The sequence below is a fragment of the Mustelus asterias genome, chromosome 29 (genome assembly GCF_964213995.1).
Source record: "Mustelus asterias chromosome 29, sMusAst1.hap1.1, whole genome shotgun sequence".
In the NCBI taxonomy this organism is placed as follows: Eukaryota; Metazoa; Chordata; class Chondrichthyes; order Carcharhiniformes; family Triakidae; genus Mustelus; species Mustelus asterias.
In genome coordinates this window covers 15,288,954-15,301,757 of record NC_135829.1, presented here as the reverse complement: position 1 = coordinate 15,301,757, position 12,804 = coordinate 15,288,954, and the positions used below count along the sequence as shown (strand labels likewise).

The 12,804-nt window shown below is 46.4% G+C and overlaps 1 protein-coding gene across 1 annotated transcript in view; it reads left to right on the top strand.

Moving 5' to 3' along the window:
- The first annotated feature begins 1,666 nt into the window (after nt 1-1,666).
- The window catches only part of LOC144480397 (uncharacterized), a 49,534-nt gene continuing 38,396 nt past the window's right edge, over nt 1,667-12,804 (top strand). Inside the window, exons 1-5 of the mRNA XM_078199802.1 lie at nt 1,667-1,842; nt 4,725-4,789; nt 7,012-7,163; nt 10,629-10,762; nt 11,808-11,872. Coding sequence (XP_078055928.1) covers nt 10,655-10,762; nt 11,808-11,872 — 173 coding nt within the window. The 5' untranslated portion in view covers nt 1,667-1,842; nt 4,725-4,789; nt 7,012-7,163; nt 10,629-10,654. The remainder of the gene's footprint in view (nt 1,843-4,724; nt 4,790-7,011; nt 7,164-10,628; nt 10,763-11,807; nt 11,873-12,804) is intronic.

Genomic DNA, 12,804 nt, shown 5'->3' with positions numbered 1-12,804 from the left:
ACAACAATAACCCCTGAACTAACAACAACGTCTGTTCCAACAACAACAACCCCTGAACAGACAACAACTTCAGTTCCAACAACAACAACCCCAGAACTAACAACAACAACCCCTGAACAGACAACAACTTCAGTTCCAACAACAGCCCCTGAACTAACAACAACTTACATTCCAACAACAACCTCGGAGCTAACAACAACTTCTGTTCCAACAACAACGATAACCCCTGAACTAACAACAACTTCTGTTCCAACAACAACAACCCCTGAGCAGACAACAACTTCAGTTCCAACAACAACAACCCCTGAACAGACAACAACTTCAGTTCCATCAACAACAGCCCCTGAACTAACAACAACTTATGTTCCAACAACAACCTCAGAGCTAACAACAACTTCTGTTCCAACAACAACAACCCCTGAACAGACAATAACTTCAGTTCCATCAACAACAGCCCCTGAACTAACAACAACTTACATTCCAACAACAACCTCGGAGCTAACAACAACTTCTGTTCCAACAACAACAACAACGATAACCCCTGAGCAAACAACAACTTCTGTTCCAACAACAACAACCCCAGAACTAACAACAACAACCCCTGAACAGACAACAACTTCAGTTCCAACAACAACAACCCCAGAACTAACAACAACAACCCCTGAACAGACAACAACTTCAGTTCCAACAACAGCCCCTGAACTAACAACTTACATTCCAACAACAACCTCGGAGCTAACAACAACTTCTGTTCCAACAACAACGATAACCCCTGAACTAACAACAACTTCTGTTCCAACAACAACAACCCCTGAGCAGACAACAACTTCAGTTCCAACAACAACAACCCCTGAACAGACAACAACTTCAGTTCCAACAACAACAACCCCTGAACAGACAACAACTTCAGTTCCAACAACAACAACCCCTGAGCAGACAACAACTTCAGTTCCAACAACAACAGCCCCTGAACTAACAACAACTTATGTTCCAACAACAACCTCAGAGCAAACAACAACTTCTGTTCCAACAACAACAACCCCAGAACTAACAACTACAATCCCTGAACAGACCACAACTTCAGTTCCAACAACAACAACAACCCCTGAACAGACAACTTCAGTTCCAACAACAACAACAACCCCTGAACAGACAACTTCAGTTCCAACAACAACAGCCCCTGAACTAACAACAACTTCTGTTCCAACAACAACCCCTGAGCAAACAACAACTTCTGTTCCAACAACAACAACAACCCCAAAACTAACAACAACAACCCTTGAACAGACAACAACTTCAGTTCCAACAACAGCAACCCCAGAACTAACAACAACCCCTGAACAGACAACAACTTCAGTTCCAACAACAGCCCCTGAACTAACGACAACTTACGTTCCAACAGCAACCTCGGAGCTAACAACAACTTCTGTTCCAACAACAACAACAATAGCCCCTGAACTAACAACAACTTCTGTTCCAGCAACAACAACAACCCCTGAGCAAACACCAACTTCCGTTCCAACAACAACAACAACCCCAGAACTAACAACAACTTCTGTTCCAGCAACAACAACAACCCCTGAGCAAACACCAACTTCCGTTCCAACAACAACAATAACAACCCCAGAACTAACAACAACTTCAGTTCCAACAACAACAACAACAAACCCAAAACAGACAACAACCCCAGTTACAACAACAACTACTCCGATCACAACAAGTCAACCTGCACCCAAACAAGAGAGATCCCTGGTATTCAAAATAGTGAAGGAATTTGAACCGGCCCTGGAGAACCCGAGTTCACCCGAGTTCAAAGAACTTGCAATAAGTTTAAAGAATACGGTGAGTTTAAATTCCTCCCGGTAAACTATTCCCCCCGGGAAACTATTCCTCCCGGTAAACTATTCCCCCCGGTAAACTATTCCCCCCGGGAAACTATTCCTCCCGGTAAACTATTCCCCCCGGTAAACTATTCCCCCCGGGAAACTATTCCTCCCGGTAAACTATTCCGCGCGATATCTTTACACATTTAGCACAGACTTTTGATTTCCTCTATTTTATCCTTCCCATTAAATGCAGCATTTTAGTTATTAACATTGTGTAAATATTATAAATGAAGCAATTTTTCTTCACAATCTTTATGACACTGAATTTGTCCACAGGTTCCTCCCAGTCTCAGCTGTCTCTTCAGGCAGGTGGTGTGTGTTACAGAGAATTTGATTTGATTTATCATTGTCACATGTATTGGGATGCAGTGAAAAGTATTGTTTCTTGCGCGCTGTACAGACAAAGCATACCGTTCATGGAGTACATTGGGGAGAAGACCATAAGATATAGGAGCAGAATTAGGCCACTCGGCCCATCGAGTCTGCTCCGCCATTCAATCATGGCTGATACTTTTCTCACCCCCATTCTTCTGCCTTCTCCCCATAACCCCTGATCCCCTTATTAATCTCTGTCTTAAAGACACTCAATGACCCGACCTCCACAGCCTTATGCGGCAAAGAGTTCCACAGATTCACCACTCTCTGGCTGAAGAAATTCCTCCTCATCTCTGCTTTAAAGAATCGTCCCTTCAGCCTGAGGTTGTGCCCTCTGGTTCTAGTTTTTGCTACTAGTCCACTCCATGTCCACTCTATCCAGGCTTCGCAGTATCCTGTAAGTTTCAATAAGATCCCCCCTCATCCTTCTAAACTCCAATGAGTACAGACCCAGAGTCCTCAACCGTTCCTCATACGACAAGCTCTTCATTCCAGGGATCATTCTTGTGAACCTCCTCTGGACCCCTTTCCAAGGAAATTATTGCCAATTATTTGATTGGTAATTTTAATGATAATCTTTAATGATGTTATGAATTATGATTACCTGTTTTTCCTCTACCGTCATCACAATTTGGCACCCACCTCCATGAGGATTTTTCACTACACCTGATTATCTATCTACGTCCAGGTTTCTGGTGTGGGATTTGAACCCATAGCTTTCTGAGTCAGAGGCAAGAGTCATCAACTGCAGCCTGGAACAATTCGAGAAACTCCCTTTGAGCTAATGGATCAAATCAGATAATTGTGCTGCTTGAAGGATTTCAAAAGCCTTTCCCAATTAAGTTTCTCCATCCTGTTTAAGCAACCTTCACCAATCACTTCATACCACCAGAGGGCTTTGAGTTGATTTATCATTGTCACGTGTATTGGATAAAGTGAAAAATATTGTTTCTTGCGCGCCATGCAGAGAAAACATACTGTTCATAGAGTACATAGGGGAGGAGGAAAGGAGAGGCTGCAGAGTGTAGTGGTACAGTCATAGCTAGGGTGTAGAGAAAGATCAGCTTAATATAAGGTAGGCCCATTCAAAAGTCTGATGGCAGCAGGGAAGAAGCTGTTCTTGAGTCGATTGGTACGTAATCTCAGATTTTTGTATCTTTTTCCCGACGGAAGAGGGAGGAAGAGAGTATGTCCGGGGTGCGTGGGATCCTTGATTATGCTGGCTGCTTTTCCCGAGGCAGCGAGAAGTGTAGATGGAGTTATAGAATCATAGAATCCCTACAGTGCAGAAGGAGGCCATTAGGCCCATCGAGTGTGCACTGACAACAATCCCACCCAGGCCCTATCCCTGTAGCCCCACAGTTTAACTTGCTAGTCCCGCCGACACTAAGGGACAATTTAGCATGGCCAATCCGCCGAACCTACTCATTTTTGGACACTGAGGGGCAATTTAGCATGGTCAATCCACCTAACCTGCCCATCTTCGGACACTAAGGGACAATTTAGCATGGCCAATCCACCTAGCCTGCACATCTTTGGATACAAAGGGGCAATTTAGCATGGCCAATCCACCTAACTTGCACATCTTTGGACAATAAGGGGCAATTTGGCATGGCCAATCTTAATTGCCCCTTAGTGTCCAAGGATGTGCAGGCTAGGTAGATTGGCCATACTAAGTTGCCCCTTAGTGTCCAAAGATGTGCAGGCTAGGTGAATTGGCCATACTAAGTTGCCCCTTAGTGTCCAAAGATGTGCAGGCTAGGTGGATTGGCCATACTAAGTTGCCCCTTAGTGTCCAAAGATGTGCAGGCTAGGTGGATTGGCCATGCTAAATTGCCCCTCAGTGTCCAAAGATGAGTAGGTTAGGCAGATTGGCCATGCTAAGTTGCCCCTTAGTGTCCAAAGATGTGCAGGCTAGGTGGATTGGCCTTGGTAAATGTGTGGGGTTACGAAGGTAGGGTATGGGAAAATGGCTCTGATTTAGAGAGTCGGTGCAGACTCGATGGGCCGAATGGCCTCCTTCTGCGCTGTAGGAACTCTATAGTTCTACGACTTTGATGCGCTACTGAGGGAGTTGGGCATGCCCACCTATTGAATGGCCTCCAGCTGAGGTGGTTAACTGTAACAGCTCACTCATTGGCAGTTGGAAGATTCCGCAGCGCTATTCAAAGAGCCGGAATCCTGGAAAGATTTGCCTCTGGGCTGAGACCTTGACAAAGAGAAAGGTTGGTTAGGATCGTCCTGAGATATAGCACTTGCCACAGTGCTGCGGTTTCAGTACTGGGAGTGTCAGACCTAGATTTACACTCGTGTCTCTGGAATGGAACTTAAACCCTTAACCTTAAGAGCCCAGTATATCCAGCAGTTCCCATTCATATTAATGGACATTAAAAATGTTAACATCAGGTGTTTAGATACTAAAATAATTCCAACAAAATCCTAATGTATTTCTTCTTATTCCAGCTCGATCCAATATACCGTAAAATTCTGCCTGATAATTTCCGTGGCGTAAAGATTAACGGATTCAAGTAAGTAACGGGGTGAATGAATGAAGATAATGTCTTTATCTACCAGCTAACGATGGAATTTAGAGAAAGAGTTCAGAAACTCACTTCAGTGTCTCCTCCGTGACTTGCACTTTGTAACAGTACCAAGACACTTAGACCATAGGGTATAGGAGCAGAATTATGGTGGCACAGTGATTAGCACTGCTGCCTCACAGTGGTATTTGCTACCAAATAAACCTGTTGGACTTTAACCTGGTGTTGTTAGACTTCTTACTGTGCCTCGCAGTGCCAGGGACCCAGGTTCCAGTCCCACATCAGGACTTGACGGCCAAGGAAGGTACGTTCATAATGCGGCCAAACAGGTTGAGTGTCAACCTGTAAAATCCTTCCAAACACGCTGGTGGTAAGAGTGGGAGAGACTCCTGGTCAGCCACGCTTGATGGGGAGTGGTGCCTCCCCCCAAACTTTAAACCCCCTGGCGACAGACTAGCGACCTATTCCAGCAATTACTAGCGAAGTTTAAAGTTTATTTATCAGTGTCACAATTAGACAATTAACACTGCAATGAAGTTACTGTGAAAATCCCCTAGTCGCCACACTCCGGCGCCTGTTCGGGTACACTGAGGGAGAATTTAGCACGGCCAATGCGCCCTAACCAGCACGTCTTTTGGACTGTGGGAAGAAACTGGAGCACCCGAAGGAAACCCATGCAGACACGGGGAGAACAGGCGGCCTCTGCACAGGCAGTTGACTCAAGCCGGGATCGAATCCGGACTGTGGAAATTAAGTTGTACTTCCAGCTATGGCCAAAAATTCAATTAAATTTGTTCTGCAAGATTAAAGACGCTGACTTCAAATAAAGCAAGAGTTTTAACAACACCAGGTTAAAGTCCAACAGGTTTATTTGGTAGCAAATACCATAAGCTTTCGGAGCGCTGCTCCTTCGTCAGATGGAGTGAAAATCTGCTCTCAAACAGGGCATACAGAGACACAAAATCAAGTTACAGAATACTGATTAGAATGCGAATCCCTACAGCCAGCCAGATCTTAAAGATACAGACAATGTGAGTGGAGGGAGCATATCGACACAGACATCAAGTTTCCACATATCTCCACTTCAAATAAAGCACCATGGGGTTGCTGGAACTTATGAAACTATAGTTAAAAGCAGTTAAAAAACTGCAGATGTTGGTATGGAAAATTAAGTTACAACAACAAGGCAACTCTGTCAGCAAATATGTAAACAAGGCCTTCAGTGAGGCCTGCGCTGATGTACTCAGGATAAGCGACTAATCTAAACCTTGTGTCACTTTTATAAACACTGTGTTCTCAGCCTTGGCCACAGGATGAAAAGAAGACCAAAATTCCAAAAGGCAAGATACGGTGAACAAAAGAACAAAGATCAATACAGCACAGGAACAGGCCCTTCGGCCCTCCAAGCCCGTGCCGCTCCCTGGTCCAAACTAGACCATTCTTTTGTATCCCTCCATTCCCACTCCGTTCATATGGCTGTCTAGATAAGTCTTAAACGTTCCCAGTGTGTCCGCCTCCACCACCTTGCCCGGCAGCGCATTCCAGGCCCCCGTAAACTTTAACTGTTACATTTTCTGTACGAATTGACAGAACAGCTTGCAGTGCTTTGCCCTGCATTGTGTTCTCACTTGTGCACGTGATTAAAACTTGGAAGTTTGAATACTCTTAGGGCCTAGTGTTGTTTGTACCCAGGTCAATGGCAGGGTCCCTGGCGCTGTGGGTTAGCAGTGTTAACCAAGGTGCCACCGTGCCACCCCTATGGAAACAGACAAAAGCCTGCCTCAGTGTGCCACTAGGCGTGCGAAAGCTGGATATGAAACGAGTAGATTATTCCAACAAGGATGTGAAGATTGGGCGGCAGGGTGACACAGTGGGTTAGCACTGCTGCTTCACAGCGCCAGGAACCCGGGTTCACTTCCGGCCCCGGGTCACTGTCTGTGTGGAGATTGCACGTTCTCCCCGTGTCTGCGTGGGTTTCCTCCGGGTGCTCCGGGTTTCCTCCCACAGTCCGAAAGATGTGGGGGTTAGGTTGATTGGCCACTGGCCCCCGGATGCTAGAGGGATTAGTGGGGTAAACATGTGGGGTTATGGGGATAGGGCCTGGGTGGGATTGTTGACGACGCAGACTCGATGGTCCGAATGGCCTCCTTCTGCACTGTAGATTCTATTCTATGATGCTCAGAGGATTGATATAATTGATTTCTTTTCAGGAGGGGATCCATAGATGTAAACAGTACCCTGCTTTTCGAAGCAGAAAGTGTAGCTCCTGCTCCTTCCGAAGTGGTGAAAGCATTGTCAAACGAACTGCAGAATGGCTCAGTGGGAAACTTGACAATTAGCCCTGAATCCATCCAGTCAGGCAGTAAGTATTAGACGTTGCAAAATAATTCAGCAAGTTTCGAAATATCTGAGTCGCCTGATGTGGTTCCTGTCAAAATTGACACATTAATGAGCAGAACTGGCCAGGTCCGAGTGAGGGGGATACTCCATGATGCCTGGAGTTAACATAAGAACATCAGAACTAGGAGCAGGAGTAGGCCATCTGGCCCCTCGAGCCTGCCCCGCCATTCAACAAGATCATGGCTGATCTTTTCGTGGACTCAGCTCCACTTACCCGCCCGCTCACCGTAACCCTTAATTCCTTTACTGTTGAAAAATTTATCTATCCTTGCCTTAAAAACATTCAATGAGGTAGCCTCAATTGAGCAGGGAATTCCACAGATTCACTACCCTTTGGGTGAAGAAGTTCCTCCTCAACTCAGTCCTAAATCTGCTCCCCCTTATTTTGAGGCCATGCCTCCTAGTTCTAGTTTCACCCACCAGTGGAAACAACCTCCCTGCTTCTATCTTATCTGCTCTCTTCATAATCCTATATGTTTCTATAAGATCTCCCCTCATTTTTCTGAATTTCAATGAGTATAGCCCCAGTCTACTCAGTCTCTCCTCATAAGCCAACCCTCTCAACTCCGGAATCAACCGAGTGAATCTCCTCTGCACCCCCTCCAGTGCTAGTATATCCTATCTCAAGTAAGGAGACCAAAACTGTACACAGGACTCCAGGTGTGGCCTCACCAGCACCTTATACAGTTGCAACATAACCTCGCTGTTTTTAAACTCCATCCCTCCAGCAATGAAGGACAAAATTCCATTTGCCTTCTTAATTAGGGCCTGGGTGGGATTGTGGTCGGTGCAGACTCGATGGGCCGAATGGCCTCTTTCTGTACTGTAGGGTTTCTATTTCTATTTCTATTTCTACCTGCTGCACCTACAAACCAACTCCTTGAGATTCCTGCACAAGGACACCCAGGTCCCTCTGCACAGCAGCATGCTGCAATTTTTTACCATTTAAATGATAGTCCATTTTGCTGTTATTCCTTACATATTATTCCTTAAATGAAGTTTTGCCAGGATGTTTGGCAATGGTATTCAAACAGGGATAATGTAGAGTAGTGAGGCTTCCATGGGCAGGATTTTTACGGCCTGGCTCATCCTGGAACCGTAAAGTAAGTTTACTGTTCAAAAATTTATCTATCCTTGCCTTAAAAACATTCAATGAGGTAGCCTCAATTGAGCAGGGAATTCCACAGATTCACTACCCTTTGGGTGAAGAAATTCCTCCTCAACTCAGTCCTAAATCTGCTCCCCCTTATTTTGAGGCCATGCCCTCCAGTTCTAGTTTCACCCACCAGTGGAAACAACCTCCCTGCTTCTATCTTATCTGCTCTCTTCATAATCCTATATCCCGCCCAAGGTCAACAGATCTTTCCATGCTCCGCCCCTCGCCCGCTCTGATTCCCGTAGCGGGCGGGGCACTAAAATTCCGTCCCTTGGATTTTTTTAAATTCCCACATTTACCAGTTGACTGAATGTCTTATTCTTGTAAAGGCAACGGGGGGGAATTCTGCTGTCCTGCCACGGGATTCATAGGAGGCGGGAGGGCGGAGCGCACAAAGGTCCATTGACCTCAGCTGGGATTCTCCGGTTTTGGGGTGAGCACGGCTAGAGAATCCCACCCAAAGTTCTTTATACGTTGATTATATTATATTACAATGTCTACTCTACATTTACAGGAAAAAATCCAGACTCACTGCTAATCAGAAGCATCAAAATCTCTCGTTCAGCAAGGTCAACATGAGTGTTTCAGTTTAACATTTTTTATTAGTGTCACAAGTAGGCTTACATTAACACTGCGATGAAGTTACTGTGAAAATCCCCTAGTCATGACACTCCTGCTCGGGTACACTGAGGGAGAATTTAGCACGGCCAATGCACCCTAATCAGCACGTCTTTCGGACTGTGGGAGGAAACCGGAGCACCCGGAGGAAGCCCACGCAGACACGGGGAGAACATGCAGACTCTGTGACCCAAGCCAGGAATTGAACCCAGGTCCTGGCATGTGAGGCAGCAGTGCTAACCACTGTGCCACTGTGCCATCAGTGTCTGAATTGCAACAAAGCAGACTGTTTCTGATTTGATTTATTATTGTCACATGTATTAGCATACAGTGAAAAGTATTGTTTCTTGCGCGCTATACAGACAAAGCATACCGTTCATAGAGAAGGAAAGGAGAGAGTGCAGAATGTAGTGTTACGGTCATAGCTAGGGTGTAGAGAAAAGTCAACTTAATGCGAGGTAGGTCCATTCAAAAGTCTGATGGCAGCAGCAGGGAAGAAGCTGTTCTTGAGTCGGTTGGTACGTGACCTCAGACTTTTGTATTTTTCTCCCGACGGAAGAAGGTGGAAGAGGGAATGTCCGGGATGCATTAACCCTTGACGTGAATGAGAATGGAAACGTTCAATTTGCGAATGTGTGTCGCAGGGACGGTCCTCCCCATTGGAGAACATGGGGCGAATTTCATTGTCCCACCTGCCACGGGAATGGGAGTGGGCGAGGGGCTTACCATGGAAAGGTCCGTTGATCTCGGGCGGGATTGTCTGGTTTCGGGGCAAGCGAGGGTGGAAAATCCTGCCTTATGTATGGGAAAATGGCTGCCATATTGCCATGCAATTAAAAACATCAGTCACTCAAAAACTGGGAAAAGACTGAGCAAAGTAGGAAGGATTGAGAGCTTCAAGCTTTTGGTGTCCAGATCACCAACAATCCGTCCTGGCCCCTCCACGCTGACACTATAGTTAAGAACGCCTCTACTTTCTCGGAAGACTAAAGAAATTTGGCCTGTCAGCTACGACTCTCACCAACCTTTACAGATGCGCCATAGAAAGCATTCTTTCTGGTTGTATCACAGCTTGGTATGGCTCCTGCTCTGCCCAAGACCGCAAGAACCTTACAAAAGGTCGTGAACGTAGCCCAATCCATCACGCAAACCAGCCTCCCATCCATTGACTCCGTCTACACTTCCCGCTGCCTCGGAAAAGCAGCCAGCATAATTAAGGACACCCCGGACATTCTCTCTTCCACCTTCTTCCGTTGGGAAAAGGATACAAAAGTCTGAGGTCACGTACCAACCGACTCAAGAACAACTTCTTCCCTGCTGCCATTAGACTTTTGAATGGACCTACCTCGCATTAAGTTGATCTTTCTCTACACCCTAGCTATGACTGTAACACTACATTCTGCACCCTCTCCTTTCCTTCTCTATGAACGGTTTGCTTTGTCTGTATAGCGCGCACGAAACAATACTTTTCACTGTATGTTAATACATGTGACAATAATAAATCAAATCAAATCAAGTTCTGTCAGTAGATTTCCCAGTAAAAATGCCCACTGGAAGTGACTCCCCACAAGGGGTACAGAAGCTGAAATTTCCTAGTTTTGTGATTTACTTGATTAGCCGAGTGTATCTTAATATCTATTCTCCGTTTTATAGATATCACGTTCGACAACCTGGAGCCAATGATGCTGAATATTATCTTTGTGATAGAAGATAAAGCCTTCACTGCAAACCTCATTGACAAGACTTCCAGCGAATTTATGAATCTGCAGACTACAATTATTAGCTGGGTACGTAATACAAATTGCCAGGACATTGTGACCACTCCAGGCCAGAATGACAATGGCCAAGACATTGCTGGATTTTGGAGTATTCTGGATTATAGAATGACGTTAGAATACAGGGTGGCACGGTGGTTAGTACTGCTGCCTCACAGCGCCAGGGACCCGGGTTCGATTCCAGCCTCGGGTCACTGTCTGTGTGGAGTTTGCACGTTCTCCCCGTGTCTGCGTGGGTTTCCCCCCCAGGTTGCTCCAGTTTCCTCCCACAGTCCGAATGATGTGCGGATTAGTTGGATTGGCCGTGCTTAATTGTCCCTTAGTGTCAGGGGTGTTAGCAAGATAAATACATTGGGTTATGGAGATAGGGCCTGGATGAGATTGTTGTCGGTTCAGGCTCGATGGGCCGAATGGCCTCAGAATCATAGAATCCCTACAGTACAGAAGGAGGCCATGCAACCCATCGAGTCCATACCGACCACAATTCCACCCAGGCCCTATTCCTGTAACCCCACATATTCACCCTGCTAATCCCCCTGACACTAAGGGGCAATTTAGCATGGCCAATCCACCTAACCTGCACATCTTTGGAGTGTGGGAGGAAACCGGAGCACCCGGAGGAAACCCATGCAGACATGGGGAGGATGTGCAAACTCCACACAGACAGTGACTTGAGGCTGGAATTGAACCCGGGTCCCTGGCACTGTGGGGCAGCAGTGCTAACCACCATGCCACCCAAGCCGCCCGTGCCTCGTTCTGCACTGTAGGGATCCTATGATTCTCTTATTCTATGAATGTGGATTATCTGGCAAGCAAAGCCAGCCATGCAGTCGACGAACTATGCGTCGACTTTCTTTCCTCTGTGCAATAAAATGGTAAGATTCAGCCCTGTGTATTCCGTGTTTCCACTCCCAAACAGTCAGCTTTCGGTCAATAGACTTCCAGACTAGAGAGGTGCTATTTCCCATTTCAATTTGTCAAATGCATTCGGAAAATCTTAAACAGCCGGGATCCAGGACGCAGTCTGTCTAACCAACCTTCTCTTTCGATCCGACAGCTCGAATCCGTTCTCAAATCGGGATTTGACGAAAATGTGCTGCCCAATTCCACCGTTACGTTCAGGTATGTCCACTTCAATCCCGAGGGTTTAGGAGGTTGTCAAACATGCAAGCCTTTGGGATGTGAATTACTACATAATGGGTGTAAATTGGGAGAGGGGATTGTGCAGGGGGACCTGGGTGTCCTTGTGCACCAGTCGCTGAAGGTAGGCATGCAGGTGCAGCAGGCGGGAAAGCATGTTGGCCTTCATTGCGAGAGGTTTCGAGTACAGGATCAGGGATGTGTTGTTGCAATTATACAGGGCCTTGGTGAGGCCACACCTGGAATATTATGTGTATTTTTCGTCTCCTTTTCTGAGGAAGGATGTTCTTGCTCTCGAGGGAGCGCAGCGAAGGTTTACCAGGCTGATTCCGGGGATGGCGGGACTGATGTATGAGGAGAGATTGACTAGGTTAGGATTGTTTTCGCTGGAGTTCAGATGAATGAGGGCGGATCTCATAGAGACTTATAAAATTCTAACAGGATCTAGACAGGATAGATGCAGGGAGGATGTTCCCGATGGTGGGGGGAGTCCAGAACCAGGGGTCACAGTCTGAGGATTCAGGGTAGACCATTTAGGACGGAGGTGAGGAGACATTTCTTCTCCCAGAGAGTGGTGAGTCTGTGGAATTCATTACCACAGGAAGTAGTTGATGCCAAAACGTTCAATGTATTCAAGAGGCGGCTGGATACAGCACTTGGGGCGAATGGGATCAAAGGTTATGGGGAGAAAGCAGGATTAGGCTATTGAGTTGGACGATCAGCCATGATCGTGATGAATGGCGGAGCAGGCTCGAAGGGCCGAATGGCCTCCTCCTGCCCCTATCTTCTATGTGTGGCCAAGTTCATTTGAGGTCATTGAGGTGAACTGTTTTTCATTATTGAAGGACTATTGGCAGAGCAGGGACATGTGATCACTCAATGGGCGGGGTTTTATGGCCTCACTCGACATGAGA